Here is a 25,816-nt window from a genome sequence, read left to right on the forward strand (position 1 = left end):
TTCCATGATAATATATGATACCAATGAATTGCATCCATTTATAAGTCCAAAGCCAATTTTTTCATGTTACATTGCAGAATGAAATAAGCAACCACCTTTCCATCCATGTGAATTCTTGGCGTTGGACCGGGTTTCGCACTCGTTTTGTTCTCTCTTTGGTTGACTGAGTTTGGAGAAGCGAGCACTCTCATCTTCTGATCGCTTGTCCAGCCATGCCAAGATGTCTGTGAACACAATCTTGATGTTGTCGTCTGGCTCGCCCGCCGTTAGCCCATGCCACATCCCGGCATACATCTTCATCGTCTTGTCTGCGCTGCTGGCTTGCTCGTACAAGGCCCTGCTAACTTCCGGATCTGTCACAGTGTCTGCTTCACCGTGCAAAACGAAGAATGGCAGTGTCACCTGTCGAATGATAAACAAAATATAAGTTTCTCATATAACATGGAAAGAAATGCAACATGAAAATGTAATCCAACGAGAGGTATCATGGAAACGAGTACACAAACGGAATCAAGCTCAAAGATATAGATTGCATCACGAAATGTATCATGAAAATGTAACAACAAAACCAATTGAAAAAATGAAATCGAAGAGAGAAATGAATTTAGTATGTTGTGTTGATTATGTGCATACTTCAAGAATCTCAAATTCGTCAAGAAGAGCAGATGATTTAACGAACATGGAGTATGAAAAGAAGCACTCAATGTCAGCAGCACCGATAATAGTAAAAAACAACGAAACGAGCTCGTGAAATGAAAGAAAAAAACAACTGAATTAGTATAGGAGACACCTCATTCAAGCTGTCCTCGAGGTTCATGCTAGTTCTGAGAAGTTCAAGCGCTGTCTTTAACCTTGGTTTCTCTTGATATATCAACTTGTTGCCACGTATCTGCGTGAAAATGCCGTGGCGTTCATAATTGTACCACAAAACTATATCGAGAAAAATGTCAAATTCTGGAAGTTTAACACTCACCTGTTCTCGTTTTACAGGATCCTTGAAGGCTGAATCAATGACATCCTTTGTTGGAACAATCTTCCATTTAGGAATGACGTCTTCGACTCTAGTTAAAAGGCTGATGGTTATAGGGTGTGGCTTCACCTTCTCCGATATCTAACAATTTCACAACAAAAGCGAAACCAAAATCAACACAAGTGAGTCTCTGCTGTATGTCGGTACACAGTATTACTAAATATGCACAAAGACATGGACCAAACACTAAAGTTCGATATCTCTATTGACAAATTGAAACGCATTGCACGACCTTGCACATAGGAGCGACTAGAATGGCACCATCCCAAAAACTAGCATCTTTCTTGTGTATTAGCAGAGCAACTGCGCCTCCCATTGATTCTCCGTATAAGAATCTTCTCTTTCTCTTATACTCTTCCCGTGCTGAAAAATTCAAGAAAACCATTATTGCTTATTACTATTGAAGAGGATTCTCAAGTGTGAAATATAATTAGCAATCAGGTTCGTTCCATATATCTCTACAAACTAATCAATTCCATCCTCCCTGATTCATGATTTTTTACCACCAGAGTTCGGTGACTCACCACAGACCGACTTGAAATATTCACTGCAGTCGTTAACAATATTGTCGAACCTCTTGATGTAACATCGAGCACCTGAGGACTGTCCGTGGCCTTCGTAATCAATTCCAAACACAGCATAGCCATGATTCGACTGTTCAACCCCAACACCTAACGATCAAAACAATAAAAGGATAAAATTATTCAATTGGAACTTAAAAAGTGTCAATTCATGTTATAGTTCTAATACAATCACTACTAGAGTAACTTTACACCGATACAAGTCTTAAGGAATCATATCCTGGCATCGCCTAAATCAACAAAGTGCAGCCATGATGAAACAACGAACACACACCTAGGTTTTCCACTCTAACCAGATTATTAGATTAACGTGCCTCCATAAATATATATCGGTAGAGAACATCAGTTAGGTAAACCTAATAACCAAACAATGAAAATTTCTTGGTCAAGTAGCAATCGACATTCTAACCTCGCACTAATAGTAGTACCTTTACCATGCTAAATGACTGAAATAGATAACGGTGAACAAGCATCCTATCACATCCTCGAGATAAGTCTTTTGGCATACAATCGACTAACCGGTTCTTGCACTTACGATTAAGGTATCGAGTTATGTACTCATTTGCAACACAATTTCCAAGTTCATCCAAGTTAAATAAAAATATCAAACAAACAACAGATTTAAGCAGAATTCTATGATGGAAACAAACAACACTCACATGTTTCTACACACATCATTCAATTATGAAAACTGACAGTTCTAATGTGAGATAAAATTACCTTTCATGAAGTTACCACATTCCATGCCATAACCTGCAATCCATTCATTACCATCATTTAAAATGAAAAACATTGATGAAGAAAACACATTAGAATGAGTTTGTATGTGAGAGAGAGAGAGAGTGGAGAAACCATGGCAGAGAAAAACCAGAGATTTTGGAGAAGAAATAGGCAACCATTTGCAAGTAAACAGCTCCACCCCTCTAGAATTCGTTATATACTCCTAAAATTCAACACAAAAACAAGCTCATGTCAACAAAATTCTCGAAGCATTTAGCCAAAAAAAAAAAAGAAGAATCAAACAAAGGCCACCTCACAATATATAACATCCATCTAGATCCAATTTTACCGGATCAAAACACAAACATATTTTGACTTGAGACTAGAAAATAAGCAAAATTATTTTTCAACTATGAAGAAAGTGGATAAGGCACGAGCAAATGAGGCGGTTTGATTGATGTGGTTGTATTATTTGGTTTTGATTAAAATGAAGTTGGAAAAGTTCCAAATTCTGTGCTTGGGGTTACGTGTAGACGAAACTGGCAATATAATAGAATATTTATATGAATATGATGGGGATGCATGTGGGGTGAATCATTGGAATTGAGGATGAAGATTCAGACACCCATTCTTCTTCACCCTCCTCTCACTCTCTCTTCATCACGTTTCTCGAAATTTATAGTCATCGCCCATCATTCTATCGAAGCCACGTGTCTATGCCCATCAATATATTTTAATTTCATTTCGACTAAATTAGGATGCATCCTTATTAATCAAACTAGGATATCCTCGTCGCGTTGCGCAGCTGACAAAATTCGTCAAATCCTATAATCCGAGCGAGGTGTGAATGAAGGAAATTATTTAACAATATTTTAAGGCTATATACTTAATATTATAAGTACTACTACTATTATAAAAACTAGTCTTAATCCACGTGCGATGCACGACGGAATATTTTTTTGTCATACAATTTTAAATTGTTAATCGATTAATTAAAATAAGAAACAATATAATTATATACGATTTAAAATAGAAAAATATACTACTATGTAATAAAAAATCAATAAATATATACTCCTCAATTCATTTTACACCTAAAGACATTAACTTAAACATATTTAAAATTGAATTGAGACAAACACAATTATTTGGACAATGATAAAGAGACTACATTAAGTGTTGACATTTTTGAAAAATATGTTTAAAACAATCCTTCATATTTCTCTACTAAAAATAATAAATTGTGTAAAGATGAAGATAAATACTATGTATGTTTGAGTTAAGGATGTTACAATTCTTCTCTCTCTAAGAACTGTAAGAAATATTGGGATAAAATTCTGGAACCATATACACGCGGTACTCTAACTTTTGTAATCAAAGGAAAAAAACAACAATAAATGAAATGGAAATTACAATGAAAATTAGTCAAGAAAAACCATCTTTCCGCAAGACAAATTACATCACGGTTAGTGCTCTCGGATTGACATATTTTCCCCAGAGATGAAAACGACTTCTTCCTAACGTATATAACATCTCAAACCTGCTAGGCACCTATAAACTTGACAGGGCTCCAAAATCGAGCAAAACAATGTTCCTAAAATGTGTAATAAAATGTTGAGAGCTGAGAGAGAATGAAGAATGTTTTGTTAGTGTGTATATTGTATTTCATCCACAATTCTATGCCTTTTATAGGTACAAAATTAGTAAATGAGAGATCATGGAATTAAAACATCATAATTTTAAAATCAAGACAATATAGGTTACAAAATTTGTTAAATGCTCATTATTCTATTTAAATATTTGTAACTACCAATGAGTCATTGTAGTCCTTTAAGAATTAGTCAAATGCTCATTAAATAACTAAATAAATATTCATGAGTTACTTAAAATATTCAAATTGGTCCATAACTTATAAATATTTCAGAATAAGGACAAAACATATAAATATTTCAAGAAAAGGCCAAAACTCGCCTTTTATATATGTATAGATAAATTATTCAATCTATTTAAAACTTTACAATATAGAAAAATTACTATTAATATAACAAATGCAACAAATTGAATATAAGTAATTAACCATTAATATTACTTTGATATATCATGATTTGTACAATATTACTCACTTTTATAAGATATAGTTCAATATTCCGTATAATGTTAATATAATATTTAATAAAACAAGTGCAAATGAAATAAAATTATACGCACTTCAATATTGAGTATAATCTTTATACAATGATATTTAAAAATTTAACTATACTCTTTTCAACTACTCGTAGATTTTAATCAAATTATAATATTAGTTATTTACTTTTCACCTACCATTAAATAAAACCAACAATAACTACACCTACACGAAACAAAAACTCATGCGAATCTTCTCTCAAGTCATTCCACTTAAATCTTCAACAAAGTCCTCTCTGTCACAAAATGTCTTCAGATTCTTCATCTTACAACATAGTATACATGGACGATTTTAACAAATTCTTCAAGATGATTGATTTAGAACAACAATAAAAACTGCTATGTATATGCTAAACAACATCTTTTAAGATAGATTATCAATTATATTGAAATTTGTTTGGTACTTTTAGTTTTAAAATAGTCAAACTGATCTAGATGCACAAAATTAATACATTCATTTTAAATATTCAAACAGATGTTCCCAATATGTTTTCAAAGACATCATGGAGATACAATGGGACCAAAGTGCACAATAGAGAACAAATTTGGCAAAACTTGGAAGACAAAGCTCAAAATACTTCCAAATGGAAGAATGTCCTTGGATGAGGGATGGGAGCAATTCCACAAGGCTCACAACTTAAACTCTGAAGACTTCTTGATTTTTCATTATGTGGCACACAATCATTTCTCCGTGGAAATGTTTGATAAATCAGGGTGTGGTAAAGTATTCTAACAACCAGGTAATTAATTAAAATAAATTCAACTTTGTCAATAAAAATTTTAGTTCTCCATGTTTTAATTAATCCTTTATAGGTTCAACTGGCCAAGAAATGCACAACGCATCATCTTCACATTCGATTGCTTCACCTTCTTCCAAATCAACCATCACAAAATCAAACCGAAAAAGATTTGTAAGAATTTATATTTTTACATCATATACACATTTGAGATGAACATAGTGTTAATTTATTTATAAATTGAACAATCGAAACTAATAACTTAATGTAATTAACATCATAACACATACCAATCCAATTTTGGAGAGCACATGCGACAGACAAAGATGTTGAAGTGGTTGTTTTGGAATTCCAAAACAACACATGGCAAATGATGTTGAAGAAAGCTGAAGATAGAGTTGTAATCTACACAGGATGGTCCACTTTCTACAATAATAGTTCATTGTATGTTGGAATACAATTGAAATTTGAATTGCTAAGCAGCAACCCTACCATCAAATTCAAAGTTACTGTAACCGAAGTAAATCATAATTAGTCCAAAACTTATTTTAACTCTATAAAACAATAAATGTTTGCTTGATAAATAAAAAACCAATCTTGCACTATATCTTATGCAGTGATAACAGCTGACGACATGAAGTATTTTGAAGAAAAGCCTAATCAGGTAAGTTAATTTGATGACAATATTTTAAAGACCAAACAATATGTACTTTAATTAACTCTCTTTTTAATGCTTTTGTAGAAGTGAGTAATATTTTGCATATATTCTACTCCATGTTATCACTTTAAAAATCTCTACAACTGTAACTATAAAATAATAATATGATATTACATTTATGATGCAACTATCGATAGCCTAGTATATAATACAAATACAAACATTTACATATATATAGTAAACCTAATGATAAACAAAAATTTTTTTCAGATAAATGATAAAAATACAATTTCTAAAATCAAAACTTCCTTTTATGAATAAGAACCACATTTGTGCACAATAGGTTTTCCAAAAACATGACAATCTAGAAAATCAAATAATAGTGTATAGTATAATAATACAAAAAACAAATTACAAATTTATTAGATAATAAACCAATTTTTGGATGTACAAAATTTGGAAACATATGTTTATATATATACATCTTTATAATTATTAGTTTAGAAATATCTACATGACAAATAAAAAATTATACATTTAATAAACTAAATTTGATGACAAGATGTTTATCTCTGTAGAACGATATTATTACATCTACAGTGACACAAAAGTTAATTATTACATCTACAATATAGAATGCTATTACCCCATTTTGACTCTTTCTACACTCCAATAGCTAATAAACCTATGATAGTTAATGATGATGGGTACTGATAAAATGCAAACTTATATATTGTACAAACTCAAAACTCTTCAACACAGCTTCAACACAATTCCAATACGATATCAACACAGTGTAAAATTTCAAAATTTTAATGTCAACACAGTATCAACACAATATTAACAATCATTAACTACCGTTGAAATTCGGTTGACATTTTCCTGTTGATGCTTTTTTGTGATCTGTGAACATTTTTCAATAGTTCAGATCACAGTTTTGAGTTTGTACAATAAATTATATAGAGTTTTCATTTGATCACATCCCTAATGATGACAAATATATAAATAATATTAATTAGTTACGCAATGATCTAATTATAATATTATTCAATAACAAATTGGTTAACGGAGAATACGCATGTACAAAATCGAATACAAAATATTAAAATCATTCTTACCTACCATTCAATAAAGGCAACAACCATTTCCATCTTCCACAATTACTCCTGTAAATTTCCTCTCTTATCTAAAACCATTTTCATTTCCAATTATTCTCTTTGTTAATCTCAAAAGTTCAATTTGTTAAAAAATGTCTATGCAACCAGAGGAGAGATACTCGGCAGATAGCATTACACAGTTCTTTACAGTAATTTCATCCGAAAAACAATCAAAGCTGGTATGTATTGAAATTTATTTAATACTTTTGTTTATTTTTAATATAACATTCTTTATGTCATCTAGATTCAAAAAAACAATTATATTAATGTTAAATAATACAACAGATCTTCCCATAAAAATTTCAAGCAAAATATCGAAATGAGCTTTTTTTTATTATTTTTTTATTTTATAATGAACACCTTCACGGTGGAGGGTTGAGCAATATCAAAATGAGCTTGGCCCAACATGTGAACTCGAAAACGGTTTCCACAGATTCTGGACAACAAAACTCAGAATACTTCCAAGCGGAAGAATGTGCTTGGAAGACGGATGGAAAAAATTCCACAACGATAACCACTTGAAAAAAAGGAGATTTCTTGAAATATCATGTTTCAATCGCAACCTTGAAAGTGATGTATGAATCTGGTAAGAGCATAAAAGTAACTATGCTCCCAATTTCCAAACTATTTTCATCATAGAAAATTCTCCTACCACTATGCAAAATTAGCAAATCATCATCAAATTGTGTTACTTTCATAGAATAATTTCGACGACGACTCGTAAGAACAATTTGATGACCTTCCCTTTCAGGTAGATGTTGCCTCCAAAATGAAAATAGTAGTTCATTTGAAAAACACAATACCATGATCATAATTATATTAAAAATTTTAATCGTACAAGATTAATTGAAACAATAAAAAACATGTTAATCTAAAAAGTTTACTTTAATAAAATCATATTTTAGATTATTATTAATAAAGAGTAATAAATTAGAGTAATAAAATGTATTATACACAGAGAAAAATTACCAATTGATATCGTTTTTCTTCTTGTATAACTATACTAAATGAAGGTCCTCCTTGATAATTCTGAGGAACTGCCGAATTCCGTAAAATACCTAAAATTATAACAATAAGATTCAATTGTTAAATATAAATAAGATTGTATGTATTTAAATTCAAATCAACTTATATATAATTAAAACAATTACTTGGTAATCTTGGTGCATGCTTAATTAAGCCATAACTCGCGTAGATATCAGCGGTAAACAACCCATCACCTTTGTACTCCAAAATTATAGTGTCACCCACTACAACTTTATTCTCGGTGATAAAATTATCCCATCCTTCTACTAAAAAATAACATCTATGTCAAAAAAAACCTTCAACTTCCCATTGAAATAGAGTGGAAAACATCATTATTTTACACTCTGCAGGAATTAAACACATATCACTTCCTAGAAAGTTAGGAGGAAGTACCTATAAAAATAAAATAAAATAAATAAATCGAATAACCAGTCAATAAATAATATTTTAATAATTAGTATTATAATCAAAAAAATGAAATACTAATTTTAACATCTTACTAATTTTCTTAAATCAAAATTCCTGCCCACATGAATACAGATCTTCGGCTGCACATCAAAGCTAGGACTTAAAAAAGATTCCCCATCAGAACTCCCCATTTCATCCTACAAATAAAGAAGACTATATTAGACAAACAATAACATACTGAAAATAGTATTCCTACAATATCCATTCCGAATTTAAATAATCCAAATATTTAAGGTTTTTTTCGTACAAAATTCATTATAAGTAATCAATTTGAAATACTACCAATTTTTGTAAATAATAAAAAATCTTACTCCACAAAGCAAAACAATCCGAAATTTTACCGCTGTTTTGCTTTTCTTTGAGCTGAAACTGAAAAGGTTCTGAGAACCCAAATCACTATTTACAGAGAGAGAAACTGAAGAAAATTAATTAGCCAGAGCACAACGTCATTCTTTAAAATAGACACGATTACCAACAATTTTTAATTAAAAACCTGAAATCAAAACACACTTTAAATATAAAACTAAATATGACCTACGGAGTATAAATAAATATAAAAAAGATTGATCACAAACAATAATATTTTGTAGTAAAAAAAAAGTGATACTATAATTAGTAATTTGATGTATTAATCATAAATTAAAATAATAAATATAGTTAGTAGGCAATTTAAAAGTTATTACTATTACAATTCTATATAATTTTCAATTCTTTATATAAATTCAAAATTAAACAATTTATACAGACATCATTAACATATAACCCTCAATATTATGCACGTCCCACATAATATGAAACACCCATATATTAAAATTAATGCATAAATAAACCAGTGTTTTATTAAATAATTAGTTTATAGTTGTACAATTTTTTCCATGTTAATATACTAAAAATTTTAACAGTATATTTACAGACATATAATAAACAATAATATCTACTTTTAAACACATGTGTTTTTATCATAGGAACAATATTTAAAATCTTGATCGTACTGAAACTATATTGAAGCTATATTGAGGACATTTGAGTTTGTACAATATATAAGTTTGCATTTTATCATTACCATATTGCATATTCTATTAGTTCTAAAAATAAATGTTGATATTCAAATGACTTTATTTTTATAATTAATTAATTATCTTCATTCAAATTCAACTTGGCATAAACATAAACTTGTACCATAAATATATCCATAGTAATAAAAATAATTTATTAATATAATACCATTAGTTTAAGTTATATATTTTATCTATGTAAAATTATGTAGTAATATTGTCACCACCGCACTTTGCTAAGGATAGCAAACACGGTTTATCACGACTAATGGAGGATTAAAGAAGCGGAGAAGAAAGGGGGATCTCGGCAAAACTGATATGAGTGAAATTAAATTTGAATAACTGGCAAAATATATCAGAGTGCATGATACAAAGGAACATAAGCTCATTATTTACATTGCAGCGGAAGAGTCAAGAGAGAATGACACCGTGTATGGAGACACGATGCATCCAAGCATTTATCACACTGAAACACATTCGCCATCCTTGCTCAACATCGCCCCTCATCGTCACCGCTTAACCTGCATATTTAGAAATATATGCAGGGCTGAGTACAAAGGTACTCAGTGAACACATTGCCAAAAAATACACATATACATTTGAAAAAAAAAATATTGTCAAGCCATCATCACAGTAACACTCAGGGGTTTTATTGAAAAGACCTGAGCTTACTAAAAATATTCACATTGGGCTACAGCCCCCTTTTTTTTTTTTTTTCCTGTACATAGACATATCTGATCATCTTGTGCCGCTGAGATGGTATTCTCATACGGTCACCTTCCCTGCCCAACAGGTCAGAGATATCCTTGTGCCGCTGAGATGGTGTTCTCATACGGTCACCTTCTCTGCCCAACAGGTCAGAGGTATCCTTGTGCCGGGAAGGTGGCCACCTTCCACGGTCACCTTCTCTGTCGTCCGTTCGGTCAGAGGTATCCCGTGTACACTAGTCCGAGCGGGGACACCACCCTCACTGGGACCCGAATTCGACTTATATATCATCAGTCATAATTCACTTGGTCTTAGCCAACAGATAAGCATCATACACAAAACATTTATGGCAAGACAACATTAAAATCACGAACACGTGTTCGAGTTTTCACAAAATATAATTTATATTTTTAGTATAAGAAAACTCACCTCGCTCGTTTAATTTCCTTAACTTGAGATTCTCGCTCCGACTTTAATTTGCAAAGATAACCTTTTTGATAACAAAACAATATAATGTGATATACTAATCAAACTTCAAGAAATACTTAAACTTTAATAGGATTGCATGCCTCCTAATTAATCTCTTTCATTTTGTTTATTTATTTATTGTTTATCCTTTAGAAGATTTCTAGAACTCATATATTATTTGATGCTTCTTCTTCCACTATTCTCGGGTTTCGACTGAAGTGATATTCCATATACTACTACAAATTTACGCAAAACTATAACAACTTAGATCACAACTAATTATTTTAGTTTGCTTAACCAATTTATTCTTCAGTCCAAAATTCCTGTGAGAATTAATTCTATCCGATCCAACAACTCTTCTTGCTCGGATGAATTTTGGCCCAATAAATAATTATTCTATCCTACTGTATTTTTCATAGAAGTAGCCCACAATCTTCGCACTAAATTAGAAATTAATCCAACTCTAATTAAATTAATTAGGAAAAGGAGCAGCCCCAATTCTAAAATGAAATCAGCCCATATACTCCCTTACGTATCGGTTTCTCTCTCTCTCTAATTCACTATTGACTTCTTTTTCCCCAAATGCACAAAATAGGAAAACACTTCCCCCAAATCAGAATTTCAATCGCCTCCCCCCTTCACACCTTGCTGCCGTCGACCAGCCGCCCACCGGCGCCGCCGCCGACTCCGATGATGTTTCCTTCTCCTCGTCTCTCTCTCTCTTTCCTCTCTTTCTCGTCTCTCCCTCCCTCTCTTTCTCTCTCTTCACCATACCGCTACCGCCGCCCAGCTTCCCCTCCATCACCTTTTTCCTCTCCCTCGGCTCCCTCTTTCACTCGGATCTGCCGCCGACGCCGATCTTCGACAGGTAGGATAGTCAACCTATTTTGTTCATCTATTTCCTCTCTCTTCTTTTTATTTATTTATCAAGATTTCATTTTTGATGTCAAAGTTTTGTTATTTCAAACTTGCAGGCTGTAACGAATAAAACTTAGTGACGGATTTTGGAGTGTGGGCTTTCATCGTTGGCGACGGGGTGCCGAGCTCGCTGCCGGAAGTCCCTCCGGCAACTCCTATGTTATTTCAAGTTAAGTTCTTAGTGTCACTTAAAATCTGCCATTTTATTTTTCATGTTTTTGAGATGCTAGCAACTATGTTCTTGAGATACTAAATTTGCCTATAAGCAATATCCATCGGATGCTAAGTTGTTATTTTGGGCAGAGGCTAAGTTTTGCCTATATACAATATGTTGCAATATGTGGAAGTATTTTGGGCAGAGGCTATATGCAATATGTGAAAAAAAGTGAGGTGTTGATGATACTCACCTTTGTGTGATTGTGAAAAGGACTTGCTGAATTCGTCTCTTTCATGATATGCAAAAGGTCCTGATGGATTGCTTCCTCCTCTTGCTTCGTTGAGAAAATATTGTGGGTGTTATTGTTTATGTGAGGCGGGGGTATGAAAATGATTGGTGGTGTATACATATATGTGCGAGAAGACGGCAACTTGGCTGACAAATCTCCCCTCCAAATATTCTCTCTGTCAGAAAATATCATCTTTGTCAGAAGATGATGATCTTCTCACCTGATCCTTCTAGGATACGCCTAATCCCTTTTTTTTTACTCCTTCCGTCCCAAGATAAGCGACCTACTTCTTTTGGGCACAGGATTTAAGGAATGATATTTAAATAAGTTAAAGTGAAGAGAGTAAAGTATGAGAGAGGGAAAAGTAGAGGAGAGAAGAGAGAATAAAGTAGGTGGAGAATAAAGTAAGAGAGATGATTTTTTGCTAAAAATGGAAATAGGTCACTTAAAGTGGGACACCCCAAAAAGGAATACAAGTCACTTATCTTGGGACGGAGGGAGTACTATTCTATTAGTTTAGTTATTTGGGCATTTATTCATCTAATATTTGTTTAATTTGGTGTAGAAAAAAAAAACCCGGTTCAGGCTCTTGGCTTTGGTGTAGGAAAACAAATAACATCCACAGTTATCCCTGATGATGCACCGGACTTTCTTGAAGTACGAGCACGATCGTTGAATGGGCTGCGTGAACTTTTCCCTAATTGTAATAGATACGGATTTCATAAATTTGTATAATAGTACTTTAGCGGACTTCGAAAATACGCCAGACATTATAAACTTTTACTTGTTTTTTTTTTGTAGTTGCACTTGAAATGTTCATTTATAATTCCAAGATCGATTATTATAAACGTAGAGGGCAAGTTTCGAATTCTCCAACGATCACTAATTTTAAATTTTAATTTAATTTTTTTTGGCTAATAATAATAATAATAATTACAGTAACAGTAATAATGTACGGTTATAAATATAAACTACCATCACAAATCTTATGCTCCTATATAATAATATAAAATTTAAATATCAATATGTAACCACCTAAATCTAAAATGAATCAACAAATAATAATAACAACTACCGTTCAAAGTAATGATGACTCCAAGCTGATTGACAATCTCACATACAGTATATATCGAAACTCACAAAATCAAAAATATATTTTTATGCTTCTTCGGTGCAATATCTAAAATCTCAACAAAAAGCTAATCTTCCCAAAATACATGTCTAATTACCAAAAATAATCAAAAGTAGACAAAAACAAAACAAAACTAATATTTTACATTTTTATCAGTAAAACTTAAATAATACTATCTTGAAATGCTCAACAGCCTTATTATCAATTAAATTATTATTGTAATACTATATTTTTTTATTACAAACAAATCTCTACATCATGATAACAATGAATCATAATATTAATTAATAGATACAAGCTTAACAAACAACAAAAGGCTCTAATAAATAATATTTTCTAAATAATATAAAAAAGAAAAAAAATAGATTATTTTAACTTTACCTTAACTTACATACTCCCTCCTAGGAAATATGTACAGAAAATCCAATAGGTAATGAAAAAAGTAAAAATGATTGGATATATCATTAACTTACCAAAAATGAAAATGACTCAACACTATTTAAACAGAACAACACGAATACAACTCAACCTAGTTGGGACAATCGAATTATCCTTTCAGAAGTGTCTCATGTTTTGTGCTCCTTCTGTCATATGATAATATACTCATTTTGCTATTTTGAGAAATTCCAAATTAATTACTCGCTCCGTCCCTATTTACTTTTTTGTCTGTCTCTAAAAAATTTTCACCTTTCACTTTTACCATTTCTGGTAGTGGACTCTACATTCCACTAACTTTTTTACACTCACATTTTATTATAAAACTACTCCCTCCGTCCCGGCTAAGATGACACATTCCTTAGCCGGCACGGAGTTTTAGGAGAGAGAAAAGGTGAGTGGAAGTATTAAAATAGAGAGAGAAAGAAAGGTGAATATTTTAATAGGGGTGAAAAAAAGTGGTTGAGTGTACTAATTAGAGAGAGAGTTTCCAAATAAGGAAATGTGTCATCTTGGTTGGGACAAACTAAAAAGGAAAACGTGTCATCTTAAGCGGGACGAAGGGAGTAATATATAAAAGTAGGACACACATGCTACCAACGTTTTCAATTCACTTTCTATTACATTTCTTAAAACTCATATCGATCAAATGGTGACGAATTATTAGGGACAGATGGAGTGAATCATTTCTATTTTTAGCAAAACTAAACCAATTCTCTTACTACTTTATTCCCTCTTCATCTGTTTTACTTTACATACAAACAAAACTATATACATATCCTACAAGAAAACTTTACAAATCTCTTAAAAAATCATCGTATATCCTATTAACCAATAAACCATATACTTATCTTACAGACAAAAAATCTTCACAAATATTTAAGATATTTTACCACTAATAACATAAATAAATTACAATATATCTACATCATTTTGCAATACAACATTAATTATAATTGGGCAACAAAAACCCTAATACAAAATAAAGACGATAACCGTACCATCATTTTAATAAATAAGACTATTGACATTCTCATCCCATCCAATCACATCGTTTCAGAAAATCAGCTTTTTTTATATCTCAAATCAATTGTTTCAAGAATCAAGCAACCATTGATATTTGCTAGTATTTAACTTCTCTTCCAGAAAATCGAAGCAAACAAAACCAAACAAACGAAAACTAAAGGTAATCTTCTTTACACTTAGAATCTATTCACAATTGACAGCAACAGATATACTAATTTTTATTCCTTAAACTAACAAAATATTACTCCCTCCGTCCCATAAAAGTTGAGACAAAACTTTTGGGCACGGAGATTAAGAATTTATATTAAATAAATAGGAGAAATAAAAAAAGTAGAAAAGATAAGAGAGAGTAAAGTAATTGATGGAATAAAGTAACAGTTATTAGATGTTTTGTCTTTAGTTAAAAAAGGAAATGACTCAACTTTATTGGAACGGACTAAAAAGGAATACGACTCAATTTTTATGGGACGGAGGGAGTACTTTTTTCAAGCCAAAGAATGTCAACTTCTAGCGAGAACTCAACCTCAGAGACAAACCAGGGAGTAAAACTTAAATTCTGCATACCAAAGTATTCGACAATCAACCAAACTGGCGTGGTAATTCTCCAAATCTATTTCTATTGTTTTATTAAACTGTAAAAACCTATTATTACTACTTTATTAATTAACTAAATCATAGTATTTGTTAAATTATTTACAGACACTACCTAGGCACTTTGCAGTTGCTACAAACTACACCATTCGAAAACATAACAAAATAACCATGGATTCATCACCGTTTCAATGTGAAATCGAAGCCAATTTTATAAACAATGAATATGTTCTAAAAACTGGTTGGAGTCAATTTCTTGATGATAACAATGTAGACATAGAAGATACCATAGTTATACTCTACAATGGCGATGCACCGTTCAAAATTGACATCTTTGACGGAAATGAAAATATCAAGAGCCCACCAATCATGCAGTAATTTATTGAAAAAATAAAACTAAATAGTATTTTTATTTATCAAATATTATTTCTAACAATTTGACACATAATTGTTGTTTACTGAGAAATTTCAGGTACATTGTTGTTTGAAGACTGTTATTTGAACTACCCAGGAAGACCTACCTTCGGTGTGATCATCAAGGAAAACGACAAATATCAATTGGTAATTAATTCCTAAACTTATAGTTTTATTATTTAATAACTGAACTCAATCTGTAAAATTAGGTATTTCTTATAATACTCAAAACAATTTACTTAAAAAAACATCTTTCAGCGAATTTGACATTCTTTGAATATTTATAAAAAAAATAAAATGTTATATAACGCTATTTAATTTATTCGTTGAAGGAACTATTGTGCTCAATCTGGATCAAACATCTCATCCATGAAGAAAAGAGAATGGTATATCTCACGATTAATGGACGTCATTATCTGATGAGGCTGAAAAATGATAGATACCACATGTTTTTCACTAATGGATTGGAGGATCTTTTATAAAGAAAATAAGTTGAGAATGGGTTGAGTTCGTTACTTTTTGGCTATTAGAAGACCCAAACCTTGTTTTAAGAGTTGATGTTCAGTCCTAAGGTCAGCAAATATACATATGAAATTCCACCGTGAAACTGAACTTATCATCATTCTTTATTAAATAATTAACATAGTATTATTACTTTGCATTCAGGTACTTGCACCAGAAATCAATAATATACAATAAATTATTTTGCTTGCTACTGCATCATATGTATGTACGATGATTAAAACTTCCATGAAATATCAATGCTTTCAGTTATTTTGACTTGCTACTTTTTATCATATGTATCTATGATGATTGAAATGTACTATAATCAACTTTAGTTTCAACTTTAATTATGAAATGAATTTTCTAAACAAACTGTGCTTAATAGTTAACGGATATATTCATTTTCAACATCCAAATAATATTCAATATCCAATAAAATCTTAGCCCCCAATTTTCTCATTTATACATATTATACTATAATTCCAATATCTTCAACATTTTTTACATATGCCTTTGGCATTCAAAATGAATTATTGACATTACACTTTGAAAATCAAATGATTTACATTTAGATTACAATCTTTTAACTATTTAGAATGAAGATAACAATAAATCCAGATTTCAATTTGAATTATATAAATTTAATTAGTAGTATATATCTTTCAATAAATAAAAATTCAATTATGATACACACAATTAATACACAATCACAATATTCAAGTTACACTAAAATCAAATAAAAAACAATAGTAGTAACAGATATTTAAAATGGTTTTATGCTATTTATTATCCCTCACATAATAAAACAAATGATTCACAATCATCCTTAGTATCGAAAAAAAAGAAACACTACAGTATAATCACTCTAAGAATAAAATCAAAAGCAGAAATCAACATTTGAACTATATATGCAAAATCAAAATAGATAACAACCATAATTATATATCAGTTTAACAAAAACTTAATTATAATTATAAACAAAAAAAACTATATATTAGACATTACGAAATACTTCTTCGTAAACAACATTGTCAGTTACATCAGAAGGCTCCTCTTCACTACCAAATATTAATATTTTTAACCCACTGCGACTTGTAACTCTTGACACAGCAACATAAAATTGCCCATGAGCAAAAACGGGATTTTTCAAAAACAAACCAACATGAGATAAAGACTGCCCTTGACTCTTATTAATAGTCATTGCATAAGACACAATCACTGGAAATTGTCGACGTTTGATACGCTCGGATTTTGCACTATTTTAAGGCCATTATTTGGTCCGTTTTTTATATCAAAGTCACTCCACACGTCCATTATTTGAATATTTTATCTATTTTGGTATTTTGACGTGTTTTGTGAGAAATGTGTATAATTGAGCCAAAAAAGGGAGTCAAAACACAAAGTCTGGAAATATGGAGTTAGACGGCGACCGCCGCGAAGCTGTATGGCGACCGCCGGCGCCTGGCGGCCAGAGCAATACAGCGGCCCGCCTCGGAAAAATTACACTTGGAATAGAGTCTTGCTCGGCGACCGCCGGAAGTCGTGCGGCGGTCCGCCGCCGAAGGAACAGAGACTCTCGACTCCAACGCGGCGACCGTTGGAGAAAGGTGATGAATCCGAATTGCCCTAGATCTGCTCCAAGATTTACCATATTTTGAAGATCTTTTCCTTCTACAATAAGGATTGGCTTTTCCCTATTAATAGGACCTCAAGCTTCATCAACCAGAGAGCTTCTTTTTGCAAAATAATTCACATTAAAAGCCAGAGTACTTCAATTATGCAAGGAGTTGAAGAAGGATTTCAAGAACATCAAGAACGACAAGGATTCAACCTACGGGTTTTATTTGCTTTAGTTTTATGTTCAAATTGTCTTCCCTTCAATCTATGTGTTTAGGTTATTCCATTATGTGTAACTAAACCCATAGGATTCTAGAGATGTGTTAGTAACGACTTTGGTTATACAATTCCAGTTTTCTATTTAATATCCGTTTTGTTTTTACTTTGTTTCTTCCCTATGTAGTTCTGATGCTGCATGATTGAGTGACTCAATTGTGTATGATTTAATATAGCTTGCTTCATAACTGTGAGAGAGTTCTAGCGAGTTAGATTCACCGAGTAGATGCTACAGTTAGCTTCCCTTAAAATGGCACTGTTAATTGAGAGTGGGGACTTTTCAAGGGTCTTATGAGCTATTCGGAGTTACGTGTTAGGATTGACAACCCTAATCTTGTAATCAACGTTTGCATCGCATGAGCATAAGCTAGGTGACTCGTCCTATCAAAGTAATAATTGTGCTAGGTTATTGTAGTTGGGAATTTGTATAACCATAACTGTGAACGCACATCCCCAGGATTCCCTTATCTCTATCGATTGGACTCTAATGCGGCGACCGCCGGCCAAGGTGCGGCGGCCCGCCGAAGAAAGGCGGCGAATCCGATTAACCCTAGATCTGCTCCAAGATTTACCATATTTTGAAGATCTTTTCCTTCTACAATGAGGATTGGCTTTCCCCTATAAATAGGACCTCAAGCTTCATCAACCATAGAGCTTCTTTTTGCAAAATAATTCACAGAGATCAAAAGCTAGAGTACTTCAATCGCGTAAGGAGTTGGAGAAGGAATTCAAGAACATCAAGAACGACAAGGATTCAACCTACGGGTTTTATTAGCTTTAGTTTTATGTTCAAATTGTCTTCCCTTCAATCTATGTGTTTAGCTTATTCCATTATGTGTAACTAAACTCATAGGATTCTAGAGATGTGTTAGTAACGACTTTGGTTATACAATTCATTTTTCTATTTAATATCCGTTTTATTTTTACTTTGTTTCTTCCCTAAGTTAATCTTGATGCTTCATGATTGAGTGACACAATCGTGTATGATTTAATATAGCTTGCTTCATAACTGTGAGAGAGTTCTAGCGAATTAGATCCACTTAGTAGACGCTACAGTTAGCTTCCCTTAAAATGGCATTGTTAATTGAGAGTGAGGACTTTTCAAGGGTCTTAGGAGCTTTATGGAGTTACGTTTTAGGATTGACAACCCTAATCTTGTAATCAACGTTTGCATCGCATGAGTATGAGCTAGGTGACTCGTCCTATCAAAGTAATAACTGTGCTAGGGTATTGTAGTTTGGAATTTGTATAACCATAACTGTGAACGCACATCCCTGAAATTCCCTTATCTCTATATTTTATCTCGTGATTTATTTGCACCTGGTTGTTATTTGCCATCCATTGTTTTCTGTTTTCAAAAAGTTTTCAAAACCTTCCGTTCTTCTAGATAGTAATTGAGTCTTAGTAGTAGATAGACAGTCCGTGTTTGCCTTCCCCTTGTTCGATATCCCGGTACTGACCTTTAGCTATACTATTCATACTCTGTATACTTGAAGGTATTTATAGTGCTAAAAAATAGTGCATCAACGTTGAAACTTAAAAGGCAACCTCAAATCAGAAGAACTTAGAGACAACCGAGGTAACAACACTAAATCCCATGCACAACGCCCAGCAAGCACCTTTGCTTCCAAAACATGACTTCCAAGTCTAGTAATAATCAACCTAGTACCATTACACAATCCAGAATCGTGGTCAATATTTCTCAACAACATCACAAGAATACCAATCTTAAGATGTAATTCATGATTTGGTAAACCAGAACAACGTACACCATTCAATAACTCAGGCTTGTGAACCTCCTCAAAAAGACCAGGACGGGAATCAGATCCAACAACACTATCAGCACTTAAATAAGTATGCTCTTGCGAACAATTATGAGACATCATATACTGATTAACCATTTCAACTACTTCCAACGTTGGAGCTAAAATAGCCCGATTTTCTAAGTAACTCGAATCTTCAACATTCTGCCCAAATGTTGGATACGTTAAAGAAACAATACATTGCAAAGGACCAGTAGTACATTCAAGCAACAAATCTCTTGGAATAACTACTTTACCAAATCCATCTGTACAATCTCCAGCAACACCATCGCCAATATCTAACAACCAATTAGAAAATTCACTTAATTCCAATCTGTCAACACCACTATCAACATTCAACAATCTCATATTTTTTGTCAACCTCAAAACTTTACAATAATCTCAAATATAAGAAGAATTAATAGTACCATTAACCACATCTTGTCTACTACCTTTGGGAATAACAGGCAAAATCTGCCGAAAATCACCACAAAAAACAACTGCTATACCACCAAATAGTAAATCTGAATTCCTTTGATTTGAACAGTGCATTAAATCAGGAAGAGTTCTATCCAAAGCTTCAAAACAATGTTTATGCATCATGGGAGCTTCATCCCAAATAATCAATCTTGTCCTAACAATAAGTTCAGCAAGTGAACTACCTTGTTTAATCCAACAAAATGAATCCTTAGTTACATTTATTGGAATCTTAAACCGAGAATGAGCTGTCCTCCCACCTGGTAACAATAAAGATGCAATTCCACTTGAGGCAACATTCAACACAATTTCACCTCTACACCGAATAGCAGCAGACAAAGATGACCACATGAAAGTCTTCCCAGTACCACCAGATCCATATACAAAAAATACTTCTCCACTTTCAGAATCAACTGACTAAATTATAGAATCATATACATGACGTTGTTTATCATTAAATTTTGAGACATACACATCATGATTTCTAGCTAAATTTTCTCGGCTCCTCCATTACCAACTTGTTTTGACAAGCCTCAAAATATTCTTCTGATGGAAATGGCATAGATTGAAATTTATGTAAACTTCTTCCCACCTTCAACAATGCCTTTTCAATATCTGCTAATGCATAATTTCGTATATCCACTTCAGTAAGTAACAAATCAGAAAAATTAATATAATATTACATGAAGTACAATCAGAAAAGCAATACTCCGAAGTTTAATATATTACAATTTGCATTACCTGGATGTCTTAATACTCTTCGCTGTGTATAAAGAATATCATCGGACAACAAACTCCAGCAACTATTCCAAACAACTCCAGGACGACAAATGAAGTTAGAAGATAATAGTGTTACAAACAAACGCCTTCGTGCAAAAGCAGACACCCAGTAACTTGCCTCAATAATCCCATTAATATATTCTTTATCATCCTCCAACAATCCTAATGCATAACATGCATCCCTATATGTACTATACAAAACACCATTGACGTTCCTTAAATCTTCATAGCAAGTAGTGTAACACCCCACTTTTTCGAACCCTAATTTTCGAGACATAAAATTTTTGCATTAAATACTTTTAATGCTATGGAGTATGTGAATTAATTGATTAGTGATTTAAGTGCATGATTCTTTGTGACCTAATTTCGATTTGGAGTTGAGATTGATTGAATAGTCAAATATGTTGAGTATATGACGTGGCGGTTGAATAGTCAAAGATGTGGAAAATATGATGTGGCCGTTGAAAGGTCAATGTGTTGTGAATATGAGGTGGAATTAAAAATGGTGGATTTTGTGAAATGATTGTGTGAATATTTTGATGCGGGGTGAAATATATTGTGACGAATTATTTTCCCAAGGGATGAGTGAGACTAAATAAGACTTTCATAAATATCCTACACACATTATTGGAATTTTTGACCCTTATTATTATTGGAGAAGAAATCCTATTTTATTGGATTTAATTATTTGCTTGGGATAATTATCCAAATTAAATCCAAAGTCCAATTATTCTCTAATTCCTCTATGGATTTTCGAAACCCACCTTATTACATGGTGATTTTAGAAAATCTCCTATTTATGGGAGAAGGGATTATTTTATTATATTATTTGATCCCTTATTTATTCTCTTCCATGAATAAATTCAAATATCTTAGCATATCTTGTCATATCCTATTTAAATTAGGAATTTAATTAAATTCCTTATGGAAGGAGCCAAATTCACGCCTACTCCATTTTTTTATTGGGAGAATTATTATTTTATTCTGCTCCGTGATATTTTATTCTACTCGGTGAAATACCAAATAAAATCATAGGCTAATTAAATAGCCTAGATTTCGAATTTCCCCTTATTTCTCCCCATAATTCACGCCACTTTCCACCACCATATCTTCTCAAATCTTTGATTTATTTAATTAAAGATTTTATTTTGCACTCTATAAATACATGGGAGAAAAACCTAACCCTAGCCACTAATCACACGTCTCTCTCTCTAATCACACGCCTCCCCTCTCTCCCACTCTCCCAAATTTTCTTCTACTTTTCTCCAAGGTTTCTTCATCTTTTGAGAAGAATTCAAGTTGAAGCCTCAAGAAGTATTGAAGAATCAAAATTCTACTTTGTTTTTATCGTTTGTTCTATCGAGAAATGGTATTTTTATGTTAATCTTTTTTCATCTAACCGATAAATCGGTGTTCTTGAACCCTCATGCATATAGATTGAGTGAAAAGGAGAAACAATTGATGAATATGAAGTGATGTGCGTGTGTGTGTGCATCGGTATGCGTGTGTATGTGTGTGTGTGTGTTCGTGTGTGTGCGTGTGATGTGTGTGGTAAAACACTCATGTGTGACATGTTTTGATGATAGATCTGGAGTTGTAGTGCGAATAAAAAGTGATATGATAATCCTACCTTGATTTTGAATGGTGATATTAAAACGAATTGATGGGAAAAGGGAAACGTTGGGAACATGCATGATTTTTAAATCAATGATTGAGACTTACTTGTAATACGCATAAATTAAAGGTGATAATTCGCGCTCTTGGGGTGATAGCAAGAGGAAGAGCGTACTTGTGATCTAAGGAGTCGCGGTGGGCTTTATTTACTAAACTCTTTTATTACCAAAATATTGATTATGGTGTTATAAGGGTGGATTAAAATGTTATGCCATGCCTGTGATTGTTTTGATTATGTTGGGTGCTTGATGCCTAGTTTGTGAGTCAGCTCCATTAGGCTATAGGGCTATAAAAAAGAATTCGGGTTGAGTAGGGCCGCAAAACCTATCAGGCTAGTGTACACAGTTGGGATCGGGAGCCGTCCTTGCTAGTCGGCTGGTCTCGTGGGCGAATAGTGTGGCCACACTTTCGTCGCACTATGAAATTATTGATTGTTGAGAAAATGGGAGGAAATGTTTGACTAGCCAGTCTATGAATTTATTTTGTGATACTCGATGATATTCTTTTATAACTGTAAACTCGAGTTCACTATGGTAAAGATGACATATCTATTAAAATGTTTTGGCAAGAGTCCACTGAGTATGTTTAAAATACTCAGCCCTGCATGTGTTTTCTTTATGTGCAGGTTGAGCGGCGACGAGCGGTTGGCGGTGTTGAGCAAGTTAATTGAATAACATGATCATTTGAAACTTCGTGTGTAGTTGTTTCTTCATACATGGCTTCATCTTTCTCTTGGATGCTTCCGCTGAAACATGAAACTTAGTATCGTTTGTTTGAGTTTGAACTTATTCCTTTTGGTTTAGAATATTGAGACAAAATGCGTTTTTGGATTATACTAAACCCTAGTCTTTTGAGCATAATTTATGATATCTATTCATCATTGATTTTTCTTGATTAAACCGTTGACTTATTGCTTTAATAGTTCATTAAATACCTTGGTCAAAACCCTTTAAATGAAACCCTAGCCTATGTTCTTGTTGCTTTTAAGTCCGCCTAGGTAGCGACCGCCGTATTTATTATACCCTAGAATGTCGGGCTGTTACAAGTAGCTCCAGGAATAATATTCAAAAGTAATCTCAGATAGTATAACTCACCAGAACCCAGTGGTATAAACCTCAACCTTCCAGTCACAAAACCCTGTTTTCGCGGTGTCCACTCTCTGTTGGCAGCCCTCCAAGCAAATTTATTTGGAAAATCTGAGTAAAGCAATTCTCCTGCATAAGGATATTTCTTATTCGCCTCAAACCAACCTAAAAACATACTTTCATTAACACTTCTTCGAGCCATAACATCATCCAAACCAGTTGACTCATCATATACAACAAATTGCTCATTTGTCAAATGAAAACTTAATATTTCCACTGTCGGATCTCTGTACTATATTTCAAATCCATACAATCTCCATGTAGCTTCACAAGGCGAAACATATCTACAATCATAATACATACTGATTCATCTACTTCTTTAACTGAATCACCATCTTTTGCACTATTATAAAATGAAGCAGTCACACCATCATTACCTTTATTTACATACTTAAACAAATACTTAATACACCGAGATTGATTACACCATTCAACATTCACATGAGCTCCATATTTCACCAATAAATAACGGTTATGAGGAACAATATAACGATTATCTAAGGGTGTTCCACTCTTCAAAATAGTTCGACCAGTATTCCTCCTTCTATAAATTGGATAACCCTCATCATCAACCGCTGTAGCATCTACATATTTTTTTGGAAAATACTTACTACATTTACCTTCAGACATGCAAGGGGAATCACGTCTAGCTACACCACATGACCATGAACCATAAATTCACACACAAGTTTATAATAATTTGGATCAAGATCAGAATCTGGAATTTCAGCAGAAATAATTTGATCAACATCTGCAGGTACAGGATGTTTTTTGTTCTTAGCTAAGAACAAAAGTATATGAGCATGAGGTAGACCACGTTTTTGGAATTCCACATTATAAATAACTGCAAATAAAAAAAATATAATTATAAACAATATACTTAAAAATTAGAAACAAATTAAAATCAAACATAATAAAATACATTAAGTCTAACCTGCAACAAAATCACCAAACACTTTGTTACGACGAAAATCTTTGATCATACTGTTTAATTTCATCTTAAATATTCTAGTAACCACATTAGGACGGTCTTCATATTTTAGCCCCCTACTCTCAACAAATCTTAAAATTTCAGGCCATTTAGGATTGCAAGTGAATGTAATAAACAAATTTGGATATCCAGCCCACTTGCAAATAGCCATTGCATCATGATAACTTTGAATCATATAACGGGCATCACCTGTATAACTTGAAGGCACAATAACACACATACCACACTTAGAGCCATTTGTTTCACCACTTAATAAAGCATCTGACAAACCTTTATACAAATCACATCGCAAACTCTTTTGATGAGAACGAATGTACTTTAATCTACCAGCTTCAACCTTAGTGTAAGCATCCACAATAAATTGTTAGAACATCGTCGGAATGACAAAATTATAGACACACAATTCAGTCTATCATGCAAATAATATGCAAAATATTCCTTAGCACTTATTTTTTTGCGACAATAACCCAAACCTGTCACAAATCCTGAGAAACAAATATCATCCATATAACCATCTTCACCATATACATACAACAATGGATACTATAAAGGAAGATACGTTGGATGCATTTCATGAATCCTTTTCAACTTTCCTGTGTGACGTTCAACTATGATATCCCTATCACATATATTTTCATCAATATCACCAACAATCAATGCAGCTACTTCAGATACAACCGGCAAATTATATGTCCTACCATCTTTCCCCCTCTTTCCAATCAACCTCAACTTCACACACACATCCAAACATTCTATCATAAATTTTTAATTAAGCAAAATCTTGAAAAACATGTCA

The 25,816-nt window shown here is 32.7% G+C and overlaps 2 protein-coding genes and 2 long non-coding RNA genes across 5 annotated transcripts; 1 reads left to right on the forward strand and 3 right to left on the reverse strand.

Moving 5' to 3' along the window:
• Positions 1 to 2,917, reverse strand: LOC125188488 (caffeoylshikimate esterase-like). 2 transcript variants are annotated; one of them, XM_048085348.1, is made up of 8 exons: positions 2,644 to 2,917; positions 2,464 to 2,554; positions 2,332 to 2,364; positions 1,555 to 1,701; positions 1,263 to 1,393; positions 974 to 1,111; positions 791 to 889; positions 1 to 402 (listed from the first exon to the last, which is right to left on the reverse strand). In XM_048085348.1, the coding sequence occupies exons 1-8, from the start codon at positions 2,662 to 2,664 to the stop codon at positions 67 to 69; spliced, it is 996 nt and encodes a 331-aa protein (XP_047941305.1). In that variant the 5' UTR covers positions 2,665 to 2,917; the 3' UTR covers positions 1 to 66. The 2 variants fall into 2 exon arrangements, with proteins under 2 accessions (XP_047941305.1, XP_047941306.1); XM_048085349.1 differs by having other exon boundaries at positions 2,480 to 2,554; positions 2,644 to 2,911.
• Positions 2,918 to 9,935: 7,018 nt separating this feature from the next.
• On the reverse strand, positions 9,936 to 12,513 carry LOC125188490. The gene is made up of 3 exons (XR_007170739.1): positions 12,118 to 12,513; positions 10,754 to 10,814; positions 9,936 to 10,137 (listed from the first exon to the last, which is right to left on the reverse strand). It is a non-coding gene; the product is annotated as an uncharacterized LOC125188490 (long non-coding RNA).
• LOC125188489 lies at positions 11,331 to 12,962 on the forward strand. Its single transcript, XR_007170738.1, has 3 exons — positions 11,331 to 11,660; positions 11,767 to 11,879; positions 12,722 to 12,962. It is a non-coding gene; the product is annotated as an uncharacterized LOC125188489 (long non-coding RNA).
• A 6,712-nt stretch (positions 12,963 to 19,674) lies between these two features.
• LOC125189924 (ATP-dependent DNA helicase pfh1-like) lies at positions 19,675 to 20,781 on the reverse strand. Its single transcript, XM_048087143.1, has 2 exons — positions 20,382 to 20,781; positions 19,675 to 20,252 (listed from the first exon to the last, which is right to left on the reverse strand). Exons 1-2 carry the CDS (start codon positions 20,779 to 20,781, stop codon positions 19,675 to 19,677), a joined length of 978 nt encoding a protein of 325 aa, XP_047943100.1.
• Positions 20,782 to 25,816: the final 5,035 nt, after the last annotated feature.

Source organism: Salvia hispanica, chromosome 5 (assembly GCF_023119035.1).
Source record: "Salvia hispanica cultivar TCC Black 2014 chromosome 5, UniMelb_Shisp_WGS_1.0, whole genome shotgun sequence".
Classification (NCBI taxonomy): domain Eukaryota; kingdom Viridiplantae; phylum Streptophyta; class Magnoliopsida; order Lamiales; family Lamiaceae; genus Salvia; species Salvia hispanica.

Bases quoted from the DNA above. Each gene is read 5' to 3' on its own strand.
- LOC125188488 (XM_048085348.1), bottom strand. From the start codon at position 2,664: ATGGATGTTATATATTGTGAG. The intron at 1,112-1,262 runs GTCGTGCAATGC...TGAAATTGTTAG, and splicing joins TAGTCGCTCCTATGTGCAAG to ATATCGGAGAAGGTGAAGCC. The intron at 403-790 runs GTGTCTCCTATA...ATCATTCGACAG, and splicing joins TCGAGGACAGCTTGAATGAG to GTGACACTGCCATTCTTCGT.
- LOC125189924 (XM_048087143.1), bottom strand. From the start codon at position 20,781: ATGTGGTCATCTTTGTCTGCTGCTATTCGGTGTAGAGGTGAAATTGTG. The intron at 20,253-20,381 runs GTACTATTAATT...ATTGGTTGTTAG, and splicing joins TAGACAAGATGTGGTTAATG to ATATTGGCGATGGTGTTGCT.